At 42.4% G+C, this 22,710-nt stretch overlaps 2 protein-coding genes across 8 annotated transcripts in view; one reads left to right on the top strand and one right to left on the bottom strand.

The window, feature by feature from the left end:
* TCEANC2 (transcription elongation factor A N-terminal and central domain containing 2) overlaps positions 1-21,069 on the bottom strand; it is a 37,813-nt gene extending 16,744 nt beyond the window's left edge. Inside the window, exons 1-3 of one of the 2 annotated variants that reach the window (XM_042951484.1) lie at positions 20,870-21,069; positions 20,116-20,260; positions 10,085-10,226 (exon numbers count right to left, since the gene is read on the bottom strand). In XM_042951484.1, the coding sequence (XP_042807418.1) occupies positions 10,085-10,226; positions 20,116-20,217 (244 nt within the window). In that variant the 5' untranslated portion in view covers positions 20,218-20,260; positions 20,870-21,069. The remainder of the gene's footprint in view (positions 1-10,084; positions 10,227-20,115; positions 20,261-20,869) is intronic. The other variant, XM_042951483.1, reaches the window with a different exon arrangement.
* The window catches only part of TMEM59 (transmembrane protein 59), a 28,767-nt gene continuing 26,719 nt past the window's right edge, over positions 20,663-22,710 (top strand). For 2 of the 6 annotated variants that reach the window (XM_042951479.1, XM_042951478.1), the window contains exon 1: positions 21,321-21,629. In XM_042951479.1, the coding sequence (XP_042807413.1) occupies positions 21,441-21,629 (189 nt within the window). In that variant the 5' untranslated portion in view covers positions 21,321-21,440. Of the gene's footprint in view, positions 20,945-21,075; positions 21,266-21,318; positions 21,630-22,710 lie in introns of those variants that run through there. The other 4 variants (XM_042951482.1, XM_042951481.1, XM_042951477.1 and 1 more) reach the window with 4 other exon arrangements.

The following is a 22,710-nucleotide window of genomic DNA, read 5'->3' as shown; positions in this document are numbered from 1 at the left end:
TTGTATCTTTCCCTTTTCTTCCTCACCGCTACCTTAATCCAGGTCCTCATCACCCCTCCACAGGTCTACTGCAAAAATGTACTAACCAATCTCTGTCCCCAGTTTGGTCTTCTCCAACTCAATCTCATTACTGAAGTCAAAATAACCTTTTACAAACACAATGTGATCTCATTACTCCCTTACCAAAAGTCCTTAAATGGCTCTCCTCACTGCTCTCAAATTAATTCCTAAGTATAACATCCAAGCTCTTGATGACTTGGAACTTCCCCGGCCTTACCTCTCACCTTTTTGCCCTCTTTCCTCCCTCCCAGCCCTCCTACCCCTTTGCCTCCATGAGCTAAGTTCTGGCTAAGGAGAGCAACTTGCATGTCCTTGTTTTGGGTCAGGCTGTCTGGCCTTCTTACATTTCTGTGCCTTAGCTCACACTGTTCCCTCTGTCTACAAGGTTTAAATACCCACCTTCCCCTCTAAACTGTAAACATCTTGAGGGCAGGACCCCATACGTCACTCCAAGTTATATTGCCAGCTCTTGGCATAGTGACTAGCACAATAAGTGTTTGCTGAACTGAATCAAACAGTTAAATAAAAACCACTTACATTTGGCTTTCAAATTGCTTTTGTACTAACATTTGAATATGGATGCAGTTGATTGGGAAAATCACACAACTGCAAACAAAATAATGGAACTATACTATAAAGAATGGAATCCAAAGGCGCTGGGAAAATGAGAAGTTTCTAATTCTTACTCATTGTTAAGAATTCTTCCTACTCCAGATTGTATATGAATTATCCTCATTATGTAGTTATTTCATTTTTATAACTGAACAACGAAGTAAAAACTATTCTATCTCCTTTTCCAAATGAGAAAAGGAAGCTCAGCAAAGTAACTTGCCCAAGGCCTCACAACCAGTAAGTGTATGAGCCAGGATGTGAACACACACAGCCTGACTCCAGAGCCTGCACACTTAGCCGCTTATACCCTGTACTTCTCTGTATTAGGGACTGGCACATGGGGAGTGTTTGATATAATGTAGTTCACCTTCTGGATATTCCCAAATCAGAAGAGCACAGGTCTTAAGAGGTGGCCAAAGGGCAAAAGGCTTCGACTCTCAGGCCAGGCCAGTGGGGTCACTGCTTCTGGCCTGTAGGAGGCAGTATACCTCACAGATGCCCCATAGGAACCCCACCCAGACTGGTCAGGAGGTACTGCCAACACCAGCCAAGCCCTTCCGGGAAGGGTAGCACTGTAAGGGAGCCCAGGAAGATCCAAGATTTGTCACCAAGAGGGTGACAGCAGGAAAGGCAGTCGGTCCGGGGCAGGAAAAGAGAAGAGAGGGGGTCTAGGAAATCTTTTAGGACAAAAAAAAAAAAAAAAAAAAAAAAGACAAAATAACAAATTTTAGATCATAAAGGGAATTTCATGGTAACAATGATGACAGTTAGTCACTGTGCTAAATGCTTTACCTACCTTAACTCACTTAAGCGTTGGAACAACACTATGAGGTAGGTGCTATTAGGATTCACCATTTTACAGGTAGAGAAACTAAGGAACTGGAAATTAAGTGACTTGTGGGACACCACAAGTAAGAAGCAGGACCAGGTTTCAAATGTAGGCAAAGTGGCTCCAGAGCTCACGCTTTAATCCTATACTCTTGTCTCTGGTAATGATACAGTCCTACCTCCTCCTGACTGAGATGAAAAAATATGAGGCTCTGTGACCTTACCCCAAGGTCACAAGTTGGTCAGTAGCTACATCAAGGAAGTTTATGATCTGCAAAGTCATTATGTGCTCCATGAAGTTTATGTTTTAAAGCAAGCAGTGCCCCTGGCTGGTCTTATGATCTAAGTCCAGTCCCCTAGGTTTAAGGGTAGGGGGTTTCTGCATCCCAACACATTGTTAAGACGAATTCCCTGCAGGAAGCAGTCTTTTTGCTCATTTGGCAAACATTACCGAATACAAAGTATATACCAGGTCTTGTGCTAGACCCTGGGATAGAATGCTGAATAAGACAATCCTGTACTCAAGGAGCTCCAGGTAGGTCTAAGCCTAGGAGAAGACACCTAAACAAAACAAAATACGGAAGTATTACAGGCAGTTCCAGGGTCCTAAGACAGTATTGAAGGGGAAACCCAGGGGGGTCAAAAGGACAGAGGAGTCAATTCAGCTGGCAAAGGGGAACACCATGAAAAGAGGTAATTCTCGTCTTGAGTCTCAACAATGACTCAAGAAGACAGGACTCACATGAGAAGTACAGTGAACGAGAACATAGAACCTGAAATAGCATGGCATAATTTAAGGGCTGTGGTAAGAAAAATAATGATTCCCAAGGATATCCATGCCCTAATCCTCAGAACCTGTGAATATATTACCTCACATGGAAAATGGGACTTTGATGAGATTAATGTTAAGGACCCTGAGATGGGGAGATTAGCCTTAATTATCTAAGTGGGCCCAATATACTCACATGGGTCTTTAAAAGTAGAAGAGACAGAAGGCTTATGTTGGGGAGGTAAGTGTAAGAATTCGACCCACAACTGCCAGCTCTACAGATGAAGGAAGGGAACCATGAGCCACAGAATGCAGGTGCTTCTAGAAAGTAGAAAAGGCAAGGAAACAGATTCTCCCCTAGAATATCCAGGAAGGAAGACAGCCTTGTCAACACCTTGATTTTACCCAATGAGACCTGTCCTGAACTTCTGACCTATAAAACTATAAGATAATAAATAAATCTGTGTTTCAAGGTTTTCAACCACTAATTTTGTGGCACTTTGTCATGGCACCATTCAATGGAAAATGAATACAGGAATCTATAAGTACTTCAAGATTGCTGAAGCAGTGACAATCTATAGGACAAATCGAAAAGAAAAGGTCATTTGGAAGGTCTTTACCACTAACTTATTCCATAACCTTTATCAAGTTAAATCGCACACCCATTCATTGACCCACTCACTAACTCACTTATTCATCCAACAAACATTTTTAGCTTCACATAGAAGACTGTTTCATCTGGGTCTCAAGTGAAGGAAAAGTAAGAGTTTACCAGGGACAAAGGTGCACCTTTAGGTTTCAAGAGGTGGCATGACACGGCGTAAGTACATCAGAGCTTTGTCACTTATTATTTGGTTTTCTGACCTAGGGCAAGTTCCTTCAAACTCTCTAAGCTTCAGTTTCCCATTTGTAAAACGGAGAAAATCATAACGTTTCCCTCACACACTTGTTAAGTGGATCAAATGAGATCATAGATCGGAAAGTACTTTGGAAGTACAGGGTTTTTTGCTGTTGTTAACCAGTCGTGAATGAAAGTAAGACGTCTCTGAAATCAGATCAATAGGACTGACATAAAACTTTCCCCAGAATATTCGTGTATACAATATGAAAAAAGGGGAGCATGCTTGCTCACTCCACGGCCTTACGAGACATTTACCCAGTACTCCTTGCCCACTTATTTCCTCTATGATAAAGGTATCCAGTCACAGAGCCCTTAATTAAGTGCTAGGTCCAAAGGCTTTTGTCCAGCCAGCCCTCGACTTCCCAGACCACTTGAGAATAGTGAGGGCACACATTTCTCCTGCCTCTTAAAACACTCTCCTCCTGGGCCTGCACATCACTGTACTGCCCTGGCTCTCTCCCTCCTCCTTCTTAATTACACCTCTACCTCTTCACTGGTTCCTCTTCCTCCTCCCGCTTCCCCTCCACAGACATTCGCTCAGGTTCAATCCTTCACCCCTTTAATCTGTTCTTTTACTCAGAGAATTCATCCACTTAGGTGACTTTAAGCAAATATTTCCAGGCAGATGAACTTCCAAACATGTATTTTTAGTCTTAAATCTCTCATCTGCACTTCAATCCCACATCTCCGATTGCCTGTTGGACATTTCTACCTAAGAGAGTTTACGTCAGAGCAAAATCCAAGAGATGCTGACTAAAATGGGAATACAAGGAGAAAACTCTCAACTGGGGTACATAAGAAATGGCACTAAATTCTGACTTAAAAGAGGTGAGTTTGAGCAGATGGCAGAACCCATAGAAATGCTCCAATAAAATAAAGGCACATATGGCTGGGGTCCAGGGCACAATGACAGTCTGTCTGCTAACCAGGAAAGAATGCTGCCCCAAGAGACCTGGGTTCTCATTACATTGCTAGTGCTAACCTCGCTAAGTGGCCCTGGATAAGTCACTTCATCTTCCTGGGTCTTAGTTTCCTTCTTTACAAATTCAAGTAGCTAAATGGATTTAAAAGTGTTACAACATTGACATTTATAGAATTCAGAAATAGATAACAAAAATTAAAAGATCTCAACAGTAAACAAAGAATACAATTCACAAAGAAAAGAAGAGAGTGCCTATAAACACAGAAAACAATTCATTCTATGCAGCAAATGAAAAACAAGATGCTATTTTTACCCATTAAATTAGTAAGATTTTAAGAAAATGGCAGGAATATAAACTGGAACATTTCTAAAAGTCTAAGATTCAAAAATGAATCAGGCTAGGAGATATATATGCCCAAGAATTACCTGAAATAAGGCCTCAGTTAAGCTGAAGTGCACAAGCTCTTTGGGTAGGTACTCTAAAGTCCCTTCTGTTTGGGGAAAGGGACAAGGACTGAAGAAAGAGAGAAGGGCAAGAAACAGGATATACAAAGCTAGAAAGAGCCATGGAGGGAATCCTTGACCCTGTGGTTTTCACTGATTTGATGAACATATCCTAAGCCGCTGCTATATGCCACACTAATGCTTGAAAAGCACTGGTGAATAAAATAGCATGGTCCTGCAGGCACAGAGCCGCGATTTAGCAAATAAAAGACAAAGAAGCCAAAAAATGAGCTAATTATAAAGTCAGATAAGGCATATGAAAGAAATAAACATATAAAATAACAGACACAGAATGGGCAACAGGTTCAGTGCCATTTATGTCAACAGAAAAGAGAGTAATCAATGGTCTCAAGTTCACAGATCTGGGAAGATGAGAAATGAGACAAGAGTATTGGATCTGGGTAGAAAGAAATCACTCGTGTCCTGTGAGGAAAGAAGAGTGGTGTAGGAGAAGCCAGGATGGAAAGGGTTTAATGAAGGAATGGGAGGGGCGGGAATGGGAGTTGTGAATGTGTATCAATCATTTTTAAAGGAATTTGGCTATAAAAGAGAAACAGGTGCCTGGAAGACGCAGCAGACAGTTAAAGGGGAAGATCTGAGTGTGTCTGAGGGCAGATAGGATGAGCTGGAGGAGAGGGTAACAAAGCGAAAGGCATGTTGGCATCCTCATTCCCTATCACTTCCACAGTCAGTCCCTGCTAAGCCCAGTCCGTTCGCCCAGACCAGGTTCCCTCTATGAACCTGTCACTCCGCAGGCTGGCTTCTCTCCTGTTCCAAAAGTCAGAACTTTCTTCCATCCCACATTTCTTTTCTGATACTGCTGCCTCTCTTTTCTTTCAATACAAAATTTTTTAAAAGGGCCAGTTTCATTTCCTTACTTCTTCCTTACTCTTCCCGTTTCTGCTCCTAACCTTGCCTTTGAAGCTGTCTTCATCAAAACTGTTAATGACCTTACTTTGCAAAATCTAATAGATTTAGCTTATTTGGCCCTTTGACAACAATGGACATACTGACACTACCCCCCCCCCCCCCCCCCCCAGCAAATGCCCACTCCTTCCCACTGCATGACAGCATTCCCTCCTGTTTTCCTGGTCACACCTTCACAGTTTCCTTCTACAAGTCTGTTAAATACTGGTGTGCCTCAGGATTTTGGACTTGGCTCTTAGCTTTTCTTATATACTCTCCCCGGGCAAGCTTATTATTTCTGTTGCCTCGGTTTCTAGCTATATGCTGATGATGACTCTCAAGTGTATATTTATAGTCTCTCCTTAGCTTCAGCCTTGTACATCCAACATCTTGTTGGACATTTCCTCTTGGATGCCCCACAGTATATCAAATACACTAAGTCTAAAATGGAACTTGTTATTCCCCCCATCTCTATGGTAATAAGTGGTACTGCCATCCACCAATTTGCCCATATGAGAAGTCTGGGCTTCAACCTTCATTCCTTTATCTTCATTCCCAACATCCGATCAATGTCTACATCCTTCGGATTTTAATCTCTTGATTCCAACCACACTTCTCCATACCCACAATGACTATCCGATCCAGGTCACTCTCATTTCTCACCCAGACATTTCAATTGCATCTTAACTGGCCTCCCTGCCTCTAGGTTTGCTTTTCTCCAACACTCTTCTGGTAGACAGATTTCCCTAAAACGCAAATCTGAATATGTCACTCCTCCATTCAAAACACTTCGATGCAACCACTTTTTATCCTTAAGAACTCAGGCTTTACGATGGACTAAAGCTACCCTTGCACTGCAATACACTAGATAAATTCTGGACAAAAGTCACTTCATTCCCTCAAAAAAAGTAGACAGAGGCTAAAGAAGTAGGGTTATCCTAAGGGGTGATGTTAACAGCGATGTTACTAAAATACTTAGCTTTGGGCCCATGGTGAAGTGGGAGAGTTAACCGGTTAGTTGGACTCTGATACTGGGCTGGGATCTTTGCAAGGTGTGCTAAAGTACTCCAGGTAAGAAGTGGTCCTTGACTACTGGCAGAAAGAAAAAAAAAAAAAGTGAATCCCCTCTAGCGATAAGCTCCAACTTAACCCCACAGAATTTCCATGGATTAAAAGAAAAGAATGAGCTCACAATTAAACATCAACGAGACATGGAAAGGCAAGCACCATAAGACTTAGAAGAAACAAAGATTTAAACCCCCAAGGACTATAAATATTAGAATAGTCAGATGAAGTATACAGAAGAACCATACATTAATATTTAAAGAAATCAAAGGCACTATCACAAGGATGTACAAACAATATTTAAAAGAGACAGATTGGGGGGAAATTTTATAAAAATGTAAAACAGTTTTTGAAACAAAAAACTCAGTGAATGGGTTCAACAGCTGATTAGAGTGAGCTGAAGAGAGAATTAATGACTTGGAAGATATATATCTGAAGAAATTTACTGGAATTCTATGGGATAAGGAGATAGGATTATGACAGACAAGCTAAGAGGTATGGAAAATAAAAGGTCTAAACATACTTCTAATTGTAGAATCCAAAAATGAAGGAATAATGAAAGAGAAGCACTTTGGGGGCGTCTGGGTGGCTTAGTTGGTTGAGCATCCAACTTCAGCTCAGGTCATCTCATGGTTCATGAGTTTGAGCCCCACACTGGGCTCTCTGTTGTTAACAGAGCCCACTTTAGATACTCTGTCCCCATTTCTCTCTGCCCCTCCCCTGCTTGCACTTTCTCTCTCTCAAAAGTAAACAAACGTTAAAAAAAAAAAAAAAGAAATACATATTGTGGTAGCCAATCTACTAATAGCCTCCAAAGATCCTTACCTCTTGGTGTTCATAACCTGTATGCAGTTGCCTCCCAAATTTTACCTGGGTTGGTCTCGGTGACAGAAGCGATACCTTGTCACTTCCAAGATTAGGTAATGAAACACGCTGTGGCATCCATCTTGGTTGTTCTCTCTTGGGTCTCTTGTTCTGGGTAAGTCAGCTGCCGTGTCATAAGCAGCCATAAGAAGAGGCCCATGTGATGAGGAACTGAGGCCTCCTGCCAGCAGTTCAGTGAATGAGCCATCGTGAGATCCTCAAGCCCTGGTGAAACTTTCAGATGACTGCAGCCCCAGCCAACAGCTTGACTGCAACCTCTTAAAGGACCGTGAGCCAGAACCACCCAAATAAGCAGCTTCCAGATTCCTGACCCTCAGAAAAACTATGTGAGATAACAAAAGCTTCAGCTGCTAAATTTGGGGGTGATTTTTACACAGGGATAGACAACTAATACACACACTAAGACCAAACAGGCTTACAAAGAGCCTCTTCCATCTGGTCCAGACTGCCTCTCCAGTTTCATTTCTTGCCACACTTTCCCATTTATTACATTTCACACACACCAAACTTTTAGTTTCTGGAATGCATCATGTTCTCTCCCCCCTCCAGTCCTCTGTAAAGCTCACGTTACCCACTATCTAACACATTCTTCAACACCTTCTTCTCTACTCCCAATGCATATACTCCTTTGGCTAGCTTCTACCCATCATCAGAGCACTCATCGCACTGTATGATAACTCTTATTAAACTGTCTGTCCTTCCATTAGACTGCAGGATCCAAAAAGGAGAGGACAATATCTGTCTCCTTTATTATTACGCCAGCGCAGTTCCTAGCACAAAGTAGTCAGTAAATATTTGTCCCTTTTAGTCCACAGGATATGGACAGGCAGGAGGCTAAAGGTAGAAGAATGGAGACATTTTCAGGCAATGATCCAAATGAATCTTCAGCCTAGCAACTGAAGTAACTACAAAGGAACCAAGAAACCCCTATATTCCATACAACCTCAGGTTTAGGGAGGGCTTAGGGTAAGGTCAGGAATCAAAAGTTGGATAATTTCCAGCTCCTCCTAAGTTAAGCCTCCTTGTTATGGTTTCATTATGATCCTTGAATTGAAATCTATGAACATCAGACACACCCATTCTTAAAAGCACACTTGCAATTGTACTCAAAGGACAAATAATTTTTTTTTACTTGATCTCTGTGCCCAATGTGGGGCTTGAACTCACAACCCTAAGATCAAGAGTCACCTGCTCTACTGACTGATCCAGCTAGGCACCCCATAAACAGAAATATATATTTTTAAATGATCATCTGGTCTGTGTTTGTGGGACAATTCCAGCCTATTCCGTTGATATTTATGATCTGGGCAGAAATGGCATTTGTGGTGTGTGCCTAAATATGAACATACACATATGTACATATATACATGTCACAAAACATTAATCACTAGTACCCTCTACTGGTGGAAATACCTTATCGGCTCATATGAATGGTCTTATTGCCCTCTAGTGACCATGACTTATAAAGAGAAAATCCAGCAGCAGATGGGAGAATCTCCTTGGCTGTAATGATGGGGTTTTATGTTCTTTAAGCATCTAATTTTCTCAGATTCTGGTTTATATTACAGGGGTGCAACTCTCGAGACTCTTGGGGGGCCCTCTGGGGGATTCCACACAGCTCTTGCCAGCTGTTAGCGCCAGTCTGAAGCTGCTCTCTCTTTTGCTTCCCATGAACAAGAGGTCAAGGGGAGGCAGAGAAGGCATTGGTTGCACTGGCGAGGGCAAGAACAGCAGCTGTGAATGACTACCCTGGACTCCCTAGGGAGCTGGGAGCAGCTTGAGGAACACATGTTGGCCCTCCCTTACATATTATTCACAGTTGTGTACTGTACTAAAATGGCAATTCAACGTAGTCCCTGACTTACCTTTTAAACATCTCAATGCTGTAATAAAGGATGTAGCGGCAAATGTTGCCATCATTTTGTTTTTACAAACCACACTCTGCAAGTTATTTCTGCTCAAGACAGAAAAGCTAAGATTTAACTGTCAAGATTTAGCAGAAATGTCATCTCTTCTATGAAATCTTTTCTGAATTCCCCAGATGTAGGTGACTGCTCTGTCCTTTGTGCCAGCAGGTACCTTGTACAGAGTACAATGATATCCAGGATACTCTTTATACGTTTTTATTTATAACCTATAATATTTTCTGCTCCTCATTGCCTACACGCTTGTTTCTCCTACCAAACCTCAAGTTCCTTGAGGTGACAAACCATGTCTCATTCATTTCTACACATCTTGCGTCAAACGCGCTCAAAATGTTATCCCTAGATCACTGCTGGTTACCAGTCTATGAGGTAAGTACAGAAACTGAAGTATGCATTAAGAAACTTTAATAGCAATTTGACGGAGTAATTCTGTACCTGTTGAATCTAAAAAAAAAGAAAAAAAAAAGAAGAAAGAAGAAGAAGTGTGGCTTGTATTTTGTATATTTTAATTTTATTTTTCTGGAAATTTTTATTATGTGTTATAGAAGTATTGGTCTGCAACCAATGGAGAATTTTTTAAACAATGGTCCTTCACCACGGACAGTCTGAGAGGCACTGATATGATAGATAACTTAATGTTTGAGGCAGGGAAGAGAGGAAGAAGAGACAAAATATAAGCACTTTTCATAAAATTCAGAAGAACATACCTATCCTTGTTGATTTTAACACTTCCCTGGAGGGTATTTTCTTCTTTAATTCTCGTAAAGCTTCAACTAGATTCTCTCTGGTCTGACCAGGAAGCTCCAGCGTAGTTTTCCACCTTTTTATGTCTTCTATAACCACAACTCTCTGGGAAAAAGAAAAGTCATTTGGAAATGGAACATTTTCATTAGAAAAACATCTGCCTTCACCTGAGTTAATGGGGCTCCTATTGACATATGAATTATTGATTATGACCTGAACCAAAGCACAGTACGTGATGGCCCCAAATGATGGGTAATTGCTTAAAAGCAGGTCCCGCTTACTGCAAATGAGGAAGAGAGTTACATCTATTAGGAAAAGTGCAAGTTTTAATCTCACCATGTCAGACACTGCTGGGCACTTAGCAGAGAGAGGCAATAAGGATGAGAAGAAAAGAAAAATGATACTAAGGTGAATCAACCTTATAGCTCACTTAAGTGTCTTCATTCACAAGCAAGGATAGAAAGCAAAGAAGCCATAAAGGCATATTTATTTCAACAATAAAAAGCATACTTCAACAGCTCCCCACTTCCTAGATGATAAAAGTCAAACTCTCTTGTTTGAAAAGTTTTTAAAACTCTGAAACACATAATAAGGTACAGAGTAACTATTTATAACTGAAAAAAAGTTAACATTTTGCCATTTCCCATAAAATAACAAAACATTCTAAAGTTTGTCTCCTTACACCCTTCACTAAACTCATTTCTCTCCTGTTTCTAAGAGAAATCACCACCTTCAAGTTGATATGCATCTCTCCATTTGGTGTAAAATATGAACACTTAAGGAATCTGGGTGAAGGGGATGAGGAAGTTCCTTGTACTCTGTTGCAACTTTTTCGTAGTTCTGAAGTTATTTCAACTAAGAATTAAAAAAATTAAACTGAAAGACAAAATAATAAAGTTGCTTTCATAATTACAAAAAAATACTGTCTTGGATGGTTATTTCCCCGGGGAGGTAGGCCCAATTAGGGAAAGGAAGGGGGCACAGAGGGCTTCTGGGATTCTGGTAATGTTCTGTTTCTTGATCTGGATACTGGTGACACAGGTGTGTTCACTTCGTGAAAATCTGTCAAGATGCACATTCGTGATTTGTTCACTTTTCTATATACAGGTTATAGTTCAATAAAAAGCAACAACAAAATCTCAATTTCCTTCCCTGGCTGGGGTCTGCTTCCAACCTAGCAGCCCATGGTGGGAGAGGTCTGACTCCTCTCCCCATTTTGCTTCCCCTTCCCCCATCTGCTTGTTTGCTTTGGCCTCTGACCCTTCCAGGTTTGAAGCTGGGAAAAGGAGGAGAGGTAAGGGACAGGAAAAGCCTTCTCCTCTTTTGTGATACTACACTAGTCCGGTTTTAGTGTGCTCTCTAGACTTGGCAGATTCGGAAAGCAGACTCTTTTTTCTTTTGAGGTGTTTCTGTGGTTCCTCGGAGAGCCCCCATTGTTGAGACCTCACTTGCCATCCCTGTAGTGTTGGCAATGCCTCTTCTAGCCAGCCACGTCCAACTCCCCGCAAGCTCCCAGTTTTCGGCAAACCACTTTACACACGCTCTCTGTGGGGGTCCCACTGACCTTCCAATGATCCTTGTGAACTTAACCCCTTTAAATCAACTCCAGGCCAGCTCACATTTTTTCTGCTATATCCTCATCTTTGCCCTGAAGAATTCTAAGGGTTAACAGCCTTCCCATTCAGCCACTCTTTGTTTTTAGTCTTTCCCAGGCACAGATCTGGTCTCTGTGTCCACCAGATCCAGGTACAGAGGTCAAGTTCTCCAAGTGAAAATACCACAGCCCTCCCACTATATCCAAGGGAACTCTCTCTCCTCTCTTCTTTTAATTTCAACCTTCTTTATGCCCTAGAGTAGGTGATGGGTTCGGGATTCCGAAACTGGTCTTCATGTACCGCCTTCACAATTTCTGCATAGTCTAGAAACTCATCTGGGAACACTTTGCTTTGTTCTCAGCCTTGGGGTGCTTTAGCCAGAAGGGAGACAAGTTCTTTGTTATGATCTGCTACAATACAAAACAATACTGTCAGTGGTATATGGTATGCAAAATAAATAAATGAAGCCAGTTAAGGGGATATTTTCAATAGGAAGAAGATGTAAAGTATAAATATCATATCATTCTGCAAAAGGCTTTTTTTCACTCAATATATTTTCTCCATGCATTCATACTCATATACATAAACGCAGTTGATCCACTTAATAGTAATGGATAGTATTCCATTATTTTTACACACAAATGTCTTAGAATTTTAAAATCTATTCCCCTAATGGATATTTAGGGTCAGCCCCACCCAACATTTTTCCTGTTGTAAACATTGCTAGGATGAACTCCTGCCTGTGACATAGTCAACATCGTCTTCCATCCCTTGCCTTTTAACTCTTCTGGGTCATTATGCTTTAAATGGCCTATGGTTGCTTTATTTTGCCCCTATTCCCCATCCAATCTGAGAATCTCTATCTTTTAACAGGCATGGCTAAGCCACTTGCATTTATTATGATTACTGATATAACTGGATATACTTCCTCTTTGCTTCTTTTACTTTTCCTTTCTTATCTTTGTAACAGCTTGAGTTTTCTTTGATCTTTTCTTTACGGTTGGCAAATTATACATTCTATTTCTATCATTACAGTGTTCATTATTATACTTTTTAAGACATATGCTCTATGAAATCTGTATCAGTATCCTCCTCACAAGCTTCGGCTTCAGAAATCCCTACTAGAAATATAAATGACTTGTCTATCCTTTCGTGTACCTTAACTGTTCTTTCATATTTTTCTCTATTTCTCTGGAATGAATTCTAAGTGATTTCCTCGCCTCAAGCTTCCAATCCACTATTACTCTCTGTAGCTATGGCTTGTCTACTTTTAACCTGTTCCATGTCTCCATAAAGGAATAATTTTTTCATAGGACAACTTAATATTTTCCTCAAAATCTACCCAATTTCTTTTCATAGTCTTTTGGTTTTTTCTTACAGTATCTAATCTTTTCGTTATAAAATTCACATATTTAAGATCTCTTTCAGGTTGTGCCCTTATTGCCACTTCTTGGGGTAGAAATGCTATTATTTATCTCTATCTGCTCATTCTCCCTCTGGATAATTTTGACCATGAGTTCATCTTTAATGGAGACTATTTCCATGGGGATCTGGTGTCCTAGGGTGTGAGGTGTTTTAACAGGAAATCTCACATTTGCCTTGGCCAAAGCCTCTGGATTTCTCTGATCTATGCCAGTTATGTTCACTTTTTTCCTGCTTTGCTAAGAGTGTAAATTTAAAACCACGCATAGTAGTAAGTATGGGGTTCTAATTTATTATAGTCAATTCTTTTTCCATCCAAAACCCCTGAGAAGATCATCACTTTCATGCTATTGCCTTGGACTTGTGGATGGAATTTTTCTAGTTCATTTTTCACAAACATGGTAGACCTGTTTTGGCTCCCAGCTTGAAGTGGGAATTATTAGCCTGAGGCCTTAGGCCCCACACCGGCCCTAAAACTTCACACCCCAAACATTATATCTAGTTTCATAAAACTGTTCAGCTTCAGCCCCCACTTAAAGCTTAGGGTTTGAATTTCCTCTCTCTTTCTGGCATCTGAAGATTTCTCGTTCTTGCTTTCAAGCTCAGCTCTTGTATTAGAGACTTTTTATCTAGCATTTCTACATGGTTAGAATGAGGTTAGGGATTCCACATGAGATCATTCTAGTATATGGAACTACAGAAGCCCAAACTCTAGCATGGCATAAAAGGCCTTACATGACTTGGCTCCTGACATCCTTTGCAGCTTCATAATTTGTTCCAGCTACACAGCAAACTATCTGAAGCTGCCTAAATGAATTGCAGTGTTTCACACCCTCTGCCTGGGATGCTCTTTTTTTTGCCTCAGCCATATGATAAACACCTACTTATATTTTAAGACTCCTTTCGAGCATCCCGTCTTCTATGAGGCCTTTCCTGACTCTCTCCTACCAAATTTTGACCACACTCCCTTTTAAGTCCTTTGTAATCTGGACACATTCCTACCACTGTATCTGCATTTTATGCACATACTTATTTATAAGGCTGTCTTCACCACTGACTAAGCAATTTGAGGGTTGGGACAATTTATTTGTCTCTCTATTCCCTGCCACACTAGGTATTATTGAACAAGTCATCTTACCCTCAAGGACTAAATCCAGTATAGTTTTCAGATCCGAAATTTTAGCTCAGAAATAGAAAAATCTGCAGTCAATTCCAGAACAGAATTCCACATATATCCAAGAATGTTCCTTATTTCTGTCCAAATATGGGTCTCAAAAGAGATATTTCAAGTTATTATCTGAATTATTTAGAGGAACAAGGGAAGTGGACACAAAGTATCAAAGGGGAAGCTACAATGAGCAGTGGAAAGGTTATCACCAGAAAGACATGCTCTCTCCTATACCATCTGGTCTTATAGTTGTGGATGGCTGAAACATCAGGTTTGACAAAACCAATTAGGGAAAATGATTCACTTAGGCAATAACATGGAAACCATCCCACCAGAGGGGGCAGGGGACAATCTATTGGCTGCTCCATCCTACAGAAGGAGGAAAGGTTTACAGAACATTCTAAAGTGCTGAACCTAAAAGAATTCACATATTCTTGAATCTTTTAATAATAATTTAAAAAAATCTATTGCAACCAATAGAGGAAATCACTTTCCCTTCAGGAAGTAAGGAGAGATTAACCAAATTAACCTCTACCATTCAAATGTATATTACACACGCTCTATTGGGTATCACTTCTACTGAATGTGATAAGGCTATGGCAAAATTACTTGTAATATACCGATAACAGAAGTACAATGGTCCCAATATCCAAGATTTTTATACCTCTTCTGCTTGACATTCAGAAACCTCCACTTTCTTAGTTCGCCCTGTAGGGGGCAGACAGTGGAACCAGACTGTCTAGGTCAAATCCCAGCTCTGCCACTTAGAGCTGCATGACCTTGAGCAAGCTACTTAATCTCTCTGTGGCTTAGATTCATCTGTAAAATATAAATGATAAAAGCATCCATTTCACAGAGCTGTTATCAGAGGTTAAAGAGTTAATATATGTAAAGCACTCTGCACAATTCCTGGCCCAGAGAAACGGGCTCAGTGTTAGCTGTAATCATGACCATCGCTATCATCATCACTGTTCCCAGCTCTAGTGTTACCACACAAGCCCCTCCTTTTCCACACATGAAAAGAGAACATTACTGATCAGTTTTACTATATGACATGCACAATGCTTAGCCCTTTCAACATGTATTTATCTATTTAGCTCTCATAACAACCCTGCAGGTTGTAGTTCTTTCTAATGTTACTGATGAGGAAACTGAGGCTTGAACATTCAGCAGATTCTTGGCATTTAAATGTGACACTGGTATGTGGGAATAAGTTACTTGGTAGAGTAGATGTCTTTAAAATGCAAATTTAACTCAACTTGTTTTTAATTTGTCATTGTGTATACATAAAGCAAGCATGTGTGCGCGGACAAAGGGAAGAGAGCGGCAAGTACTACTTATTATTAAGTGGTTATACATCACTACTTCCCTCTACCTCGCCAAATCTTTTCAAATCTTTAAGGTGCTCTGAGCACTAAAACAGACACTGAGCTCTCTCCTCTTATCTCTTAACCTTTACTGTCTAAACAACAGTTTTGTAATGGATCACATACGATTTTCTATCATTACTTATTAATTTCTTATAATATGATCCTCCAATAGGAAGTCCCATGAGGGTTCATACTTTCATCTTAAATTTCTTTTATGGGGGCACCTGGGTGGCTCAGTCGGTTAAGCATCCCACTTCAGCTCAGGTCATGATCTCACGATTTGTGAGTTCGAGCCCTGCATCAGGCTCTGTGATGACAGCTGGGAGCCTGCTCCAGATCCTGTGTCTCCCTCTCTCTCTCTCTTCCCCTCCCCCCTGCTTATGCTCTGTCTCTCTCTCTCTCTCTCTTAAAAATAAATCAACATTTAGAAAAAAAATTTTTTAATTTCTTTTATGTTCCCTGGAGTATATAGCATAGTGCTGGGCATGAAGTTGTTTTGTAATAATATTTGTTAAATAGTTTACTATACAGACCCTGCAAGGGCATCCCCAAATAAGAATGATTATTATTTAGTCAATAAATTTTTACATGCAGGCACTGTGTTAGGTCTTGGAGCAGAATCAGAACATAATAAGACACTGTGGTCTCAGTGCTCAGGAATTCATAGTAGACTGGGGAAAAGTACAGGTAATCTGATCATCACAATACAGTAAGGTACGTGCTATGAGGATATTTGAAGAAAGTGCTGAGACAGTATTGAAGAGGGAAGGACTAATTCCCTCCAAAGGACTCAGAAAGCACTTCAACACTCACTTATTTAACCACTTAATATATGCCAAGCACTGTGACAGGAGGTAAATAAAATACCCAAGGTCCCTGTACTCATTAAACTTATAATCTAGGATTCACGAGGAAAGTCGCACTTGAGTGGGTTCACCAATGAGAAGCATTGTCTCCATAAAAAAAAAAAAAAAAAAGAAGAAGAAGAAAGAAAGAAAGAAAGAAAGAAAGAAAGAAAGAAAGAAAGAAAGAAAAGTTTGCCAGGAAAAGGGACCAGCATCAAGTCAAATCACTGGAGACATGAAAGAAACTAGTTTATACAGAGAACAGCAAAGAACAGGGTGTGGCTGGAATGCATTCCTGGGAATGGGGAGCCATAAGGGATGAGATGAGAAGGCTCACTGGGGCAGAACAAGGTCTCATACACAATGCCAAGGCTTTTAGTGTTTTAGTTCATTTGATCATTCAGAAAAATACACAGTGATCTTCTATGTACCAAGCCCTGTGCCAGGTACCAGGGACGCAAAAATCAGTCAGACACAGTCTTTCAAGAAGCTCAGAGTATAGTAGGATACAGCATTAAAAAAGACACAATATAGCACAAAGGAGTGCAGGGACAGGGTCATGTTTAAGATACAGGGATGGCTTAGAGAAGAGAGTGATTAGATTGGCTTTCTGTCTGGGAGACAGAAGGGTGGTCAGGAAAGGCCTCATAGTACAGGAGACTCTTGAACGAGGTCATAGTGAATAAACTGGAGGCCATAAATTGATAACAGCAAACACTTGCACAAGTATTTATTATGTGCCAGTCTCGGTTCCAAGCACTTTACATATATTGGCTCACTCAAACTTCAAAACTACCTTATAAAATAGATAGTTCATTAATCCCACTTTATGAAGAAAGACACAGATTAAATGACTCGCCCAAGGTCATGCAAACAATAATTGGCATGGCTGGGATTTAAACTTAGGCAGTTTGCTTCCAGAGTCTGTGTTCTTTTTTTTTTCTAAATGTTTATTTTGTGAGAGAGAGTGTGTGCATGAGTGGGGCAGGGTGAGAGAGAGAGGGAGACAGAATCCCAAGCAGGTTCCATGACATCAGTGCAGAGCCTGATGCAGGGCTCGATCCCACAAACCTAGAGATCACGACTGAGCCACAATCAAGAGTCAGAAGCTCAACTGCTTAACCAACTGAGCCACCCAGGTGCCCCCAGAGTCTGTGTTCTTAATTACCATACTATATTGCCTCCAGGACAAGAACGTAAGGCCATTCCAGCCAAACAGGACAGCATATGCAAAGGTACAGAGGTAAGAAACAGCACACCATCTTTGGAAAATTGAGTGGTTGGCACCGGATAGAATGTAAACAAGGAGAGCAGCAGGGGATGAAGCAGGCAGATGCCAGGTCACAGAGGGCCTTGGGTGCCAAGTAAAGAAATGTCTTCATTGACAGGTAATGAGAAACAGCTGAAGGGTTAGGCAGGGAAGTCACCTGACAGATTTTCTTTTTTTTTAAGACTGATTTCTCTGGCTTCAGTGTGAAGGGGAGAATGAAAGAGAATGCCAAAGGCAGGGAGACAAGTTAACAGACCATGGCACTGCTCTAGATGAGGGATTTTTAAATTTAAAGTTGGAGATGTAGAGACGAGAAGGACTTTTAGGAGGCAGAATTGGAAATTAGATACAAGAGAGGAAAGAGTTAAGGAGGGCTTCCACGTTTCTAGTCCCAGTTTCTTGGCATATGGATTTAAAAGTAAAAACAAGAGAATAAAGAACAGGTTTGAGAGAAAAGCTACTGCATTTAAGGGGAAAGTTATTCCCCATACACACTTATTATTTATTCTGATTCCATCATCACGTGACATATTCTCATCTTCACATACAGGGACTCTCAACTGAGGCCCAAGTGGGGACACAGAGAGGAGAAGGGGCAGGTGGAGGTATATTAGAATCTGGGTGTTTGTATGTGAGTGTATGAGTAGTTTGATTACTACCCTCCTCTTTTTCTTCCAGTCTGATACCACAATCCTGCCTACCACGTCATTGAGAATCACTATTGTATACACGTATCCATGAATACTCTGATAAAACACAGACAGTTGAAAAATCTGATTATGCACAGAAATCCAAGACCAGGAGAGACTTTTAAAGATCATCTAGAATTCAGTAGGTCTAAACCAAGGGCTGCCTGGAAACACGAGGGCATTTTTGCTTATCACAATGGGAGGTGCTGTTGGCATTTAGTGTCTGAAAGCCAAGGATGTTAAATGTCCTATAATTCACAGGACAGTTCCAAATCATGAAGAATTAACCTTGCCCCAAATGACAACAATGTTCCTTTGAAGAAATACTGATATGTTCGACCCCCACATTTTACAGATGAGGACAAATTGAGATCCCAGGTAAGAAATGACTTGCTAAAGATCACCCAGCGGCACAACAGGGCCGAGAACCAAGGCTTCTGTTTATACTCCCCTGCACTGCTTTCTAATCAGGGTCTGGTAAATCCGTAGCACGTCTAGAAGAGGAGTCCAACTAAGTATGGAAGTTAAGTACTCAGAATGCTGCCTTGCTATCATAGCCCTGTGCATATTTTCTCTAGCCCCAGATCCCACTCTCACCTTCAGAGACCTAGGCTGGAGCTACACATTTGGCAGTCATCACCGTGGGAAGCCGTAAGACAAATAAGGTTACCCTGGCCAAATACATAAAATGTGACAAGCCCTGGGGAGCACAAATATTAGGAGTCTGGTGGAAGAGGAGGAGCCCATTAAGGAAACTAAAAAGAAAAGGCCAGAAATGTATCAGTTCAAGAAGGCAAAGGGAACTAATTACAACCGTTTGTTTGTTTGTAGTGAAACAATTCTTACTTGATCATTAATTGGGTACCTATGTCCATTGATGCATTGTTGTCTATCCTGTATCTATTCCCTTGCCTCTTCTTTGCCAACAGAAATCAGACATGTCGGGGCGCCTGGGTGGCTCAGTTGGTTGAGCGTCCGACTTCAGCTCAGGTCACGATCTCACGGTTCGTGAGTTCGAGCCCCGCGTCAGGCTCTGGGCTGATGGCTCAGAGCCTGGAGCCTGGAGCCTGCTTCCGATTCTGTGTCTCCCTCTCTCTCTCTGCCCCTCCCCCATTCATGCTCTGTCTCTCTCTGTCTCAAAAATAAAAAAAATAAAAAAAATAAAAAGAAATCAGACATGTCAAAGTTGCAAATAGTCTTGTCAAAATAGTCTGTTTCCCAGTCTCAGCTGTAGCTGTTAAGACCATGTGATACAGTTCCAGCCAATAAGACGGGAGAGTATAGTATCATCACCCAGCCTTATTGAGTTTGTACAGAATCATATTTGGTACTTTAACGTTCCTAATAAACCAGAAAATCTTGCAAAAAAAAATAAAATAAAATAACCTAGGGGGCTTGTCCTACCAGACAGCAAAACACACCATAAAGCCAAAGTAATCAGAAAAGTAACAGAAATGCATGCAGGCCTTGATAAGTAGAAGTCTGTATACGGTATGAAGAAAATAAATTAGGAGTGATCAGGAACCCTTTGGGAAGAAAACAGCAAGAAAATTCACAGGTCTTCCACAGAACTCCTGCACCACCTTGCTATCACAGTCCTTTCCACATTTTCTCTGGTCCCATATCCCCTCTCACCTTAAGAGATTCAATCGTGGCCTGCTTGTAAATCTTTGCACCAGGATCTTTCTTCTGAGGGCTATTCTGGATTCTAGGCGTTCGAATGACGAATTTATCCATGGCTAGGGGACTCCCAACTACCTTCACGTGCTTGCAGCGTGTTCTGCTCAAGAAAGAGGGAAGATTCTAAAACGTCATCAAAACTGCTGTGATGTGTGCTCCTAAAGTAACACAATGGCCTTTTATATACTCTGGAAGCCTTCCTCAATGAGGAGGACTGGGGTGGGATTTACAGGAAACAAAATTTCGTCTTGGAAAAGAAATATCTTGCTATGAACTGAAATTGTATATAACGATCAGTCTAATTCCTGAGTTAGGAGGTGCCTAGCTTCAGAAGTGCACGCTGTGCAAGGGATTCCAATATTGGGCCAGGCGTTGAATCTGGTGACTTCCAAAGCTTCTTCCAACCTAGGTGAGGTTGAGGCAGGATTAAAAGTTCCACCGAGTCCCGTGAAGCTCTATTAACAACTATCTCACCATAATCACAATTCCAAAGATCCCCCTAGTAACCAGCAACTAACAACTACCTCCATATCTCAGCAGGGTCCTCACAACAAGCAACCATCTCCAGGTACTGCTCGGTGGTCAAAAGACCCTAACCAGGACTGTCGTGTTGTGGATCCCCCGGCAAAGGGAAACACCATCTTCCTCTACCCTCAGCATTCAGGGGCCCAGCAAGGGGAACCCAACAACGGTCTGACGTGAAACCCACCAGAAAAAGCAGTCCTGCCAGCAGCTGGACCCTTCCAGAGCGCACCCGCTGAGGACCCAAGCCTGGGCCGTGGGGGTGAGAATTAAACCGACACTTCCTTCCCCGACCGTGGTTTCTCGGAACTGGCTCCGCCACCCAGCGAAGCGTCTCCGAGCCACAGCAAACCACATTCCCCAGAATGCACTGCAAAGGAGCCGGTGAGGCCCGCCCAGGGCGATTGTAGTTCTCCGAGATCAACTTTCCCGGCCCCACCGTGCACTGCTAGCCAGCGGAGAACTACAGCCCCCAGCGTACCCCGCGGAGGGAAGGAGTCAGGGAATGCCGGTTCGTTCTAATCCTCGCGATGGTTGGATCCATCTCTTCTTGCCAACCTAAGAGAAGATCGTAGATTTGGAGGTGGGACGGAAGGCGGCAGTTTCGGGGCGCGGGGTGGGCTCAGGGCGGAGCTGAGGAGACGGCGGAGGCGGAAGCGGCGGCCTGAGGGGCGGGGAAGGGGCTGGCCCCGGAAGGCGGAGGAAAACCTGAAAAGAAAACAGCAACAAGCTGAGCTGCTGTGACAGAGGGAAACAAAATGGCGGCGTCGAAGGGGAGCCTCTGGGTCAGGGCCCAACTGGGGCTCCCGCCGCTGCTGCTGCTGACCATGGCCCTGGCCGGAGGCTCGGGGACCGCTTCGGCTGAAGCGTTTGACTCGATCTTGGGTGATACGGCGTCTTGTCACCGGGCCTGTCAGTTGACCTTCCCCTTGCATACCTACCCCAAGGTAGGGCCCGTCCGAACCGGGCTACAACCCTCCCCTGGTTGCCCATCTCCGCTCTCCCGCACATCTGTCAGCTCTGGGAACCTGGGTGTCGAACCCACACCCTTCAACCTCTGTCTCCCGCCTGTGTAGCTCCTGTTTTCTTCCCTAATTCTACCCCACACCCCGCTCCTGCTGTAATTAATGGGAAGTTTGTGCTGCATCTACTCTATAATATGGGCTGGGGGGACTCAAAGATGAAAAAGACAGGACTTCTTTCTTCTGGGAGCTTGCGAGGCGGCTGGGGAGGAGGATATGGATGATTAATGCAGGGTCTGGATGATTAATGCAGGGTCTTCACCTTCAACGAGCTTAAGGGACGGTCGCGGGGGAGGAGCAGGTATGCAAACCCACAAAAGATTAGTTCGTAACCAATGTTTACTGAGCGCTTCTCCGGGCTGGCAGCGCACAGTCTGTTCTGGGAGTCCGACAAGTAGACAATTCCACTGTGGTATGAAACGTATTAAGTCAGCCCTAGGAGTTGTGAGACGCCCAGGAAGGGCTTTCTGCTTGTGTTGAATTACTGTGTGCAAGACGCTGCCACTAGGGCTTTGGGATGGCTTAGAGAAGAAGCAGTTAGGTTTCTGCATTCAAAGAACGTAACCGTTCGGTGCAGAAGACAGGGGGAATTTGTGGAGCGAGTATAGAAATGAGACTGCCCTGGGGCGGGGGTTGGGGGGGGTCAGGGTCCCAGTTTACGGAGGGGAGTGACCCAGCTTTCACTCCTTGTGCACCCGTCTGTGATGCCTTTCCTTTAATTCCATTCCACTCCTCAAGTTGTTTTTCTCAGTTTAGGAACTCTGTTTACTCAACATGGTCAATTGCGTGGCGACTCCCCACCCTTTCCCATATGTAATTTTGGATCTGTGCTCCCCTCCCCCCACTGCTTTTTTTTATAAGAGCTTTTGCTCATGTTTCTGGCCTTGTTTCTCCTTGTTTTCCCTTCATCTCTTCTGTGCTGTTGGCTTTACCGTGTGGCTAGCCCTGTTTGCTCTCTCAGACTACAAAGTGACCGTGAGGACAGGGTTACTGAAGTTTAGGATGT

Source organism: Panthera leo, chromosome C1 (assembly GCF_018350215.1).
Source record: "Panthera leo isolate Ple1 chromosome C1, P.leo_Ple1_pat1.1, whole genome shotgun sequence".
In the NCBI taxonomy this organism is placed as follows: Eukaryota; Metazoa; Chordata; class Mammalia; order Carnivora; family Felidae; genus Panthera; species Panthera leo.
This window is presented reverse-complemented; position numbering and strand designations above follow the sequence as displayed.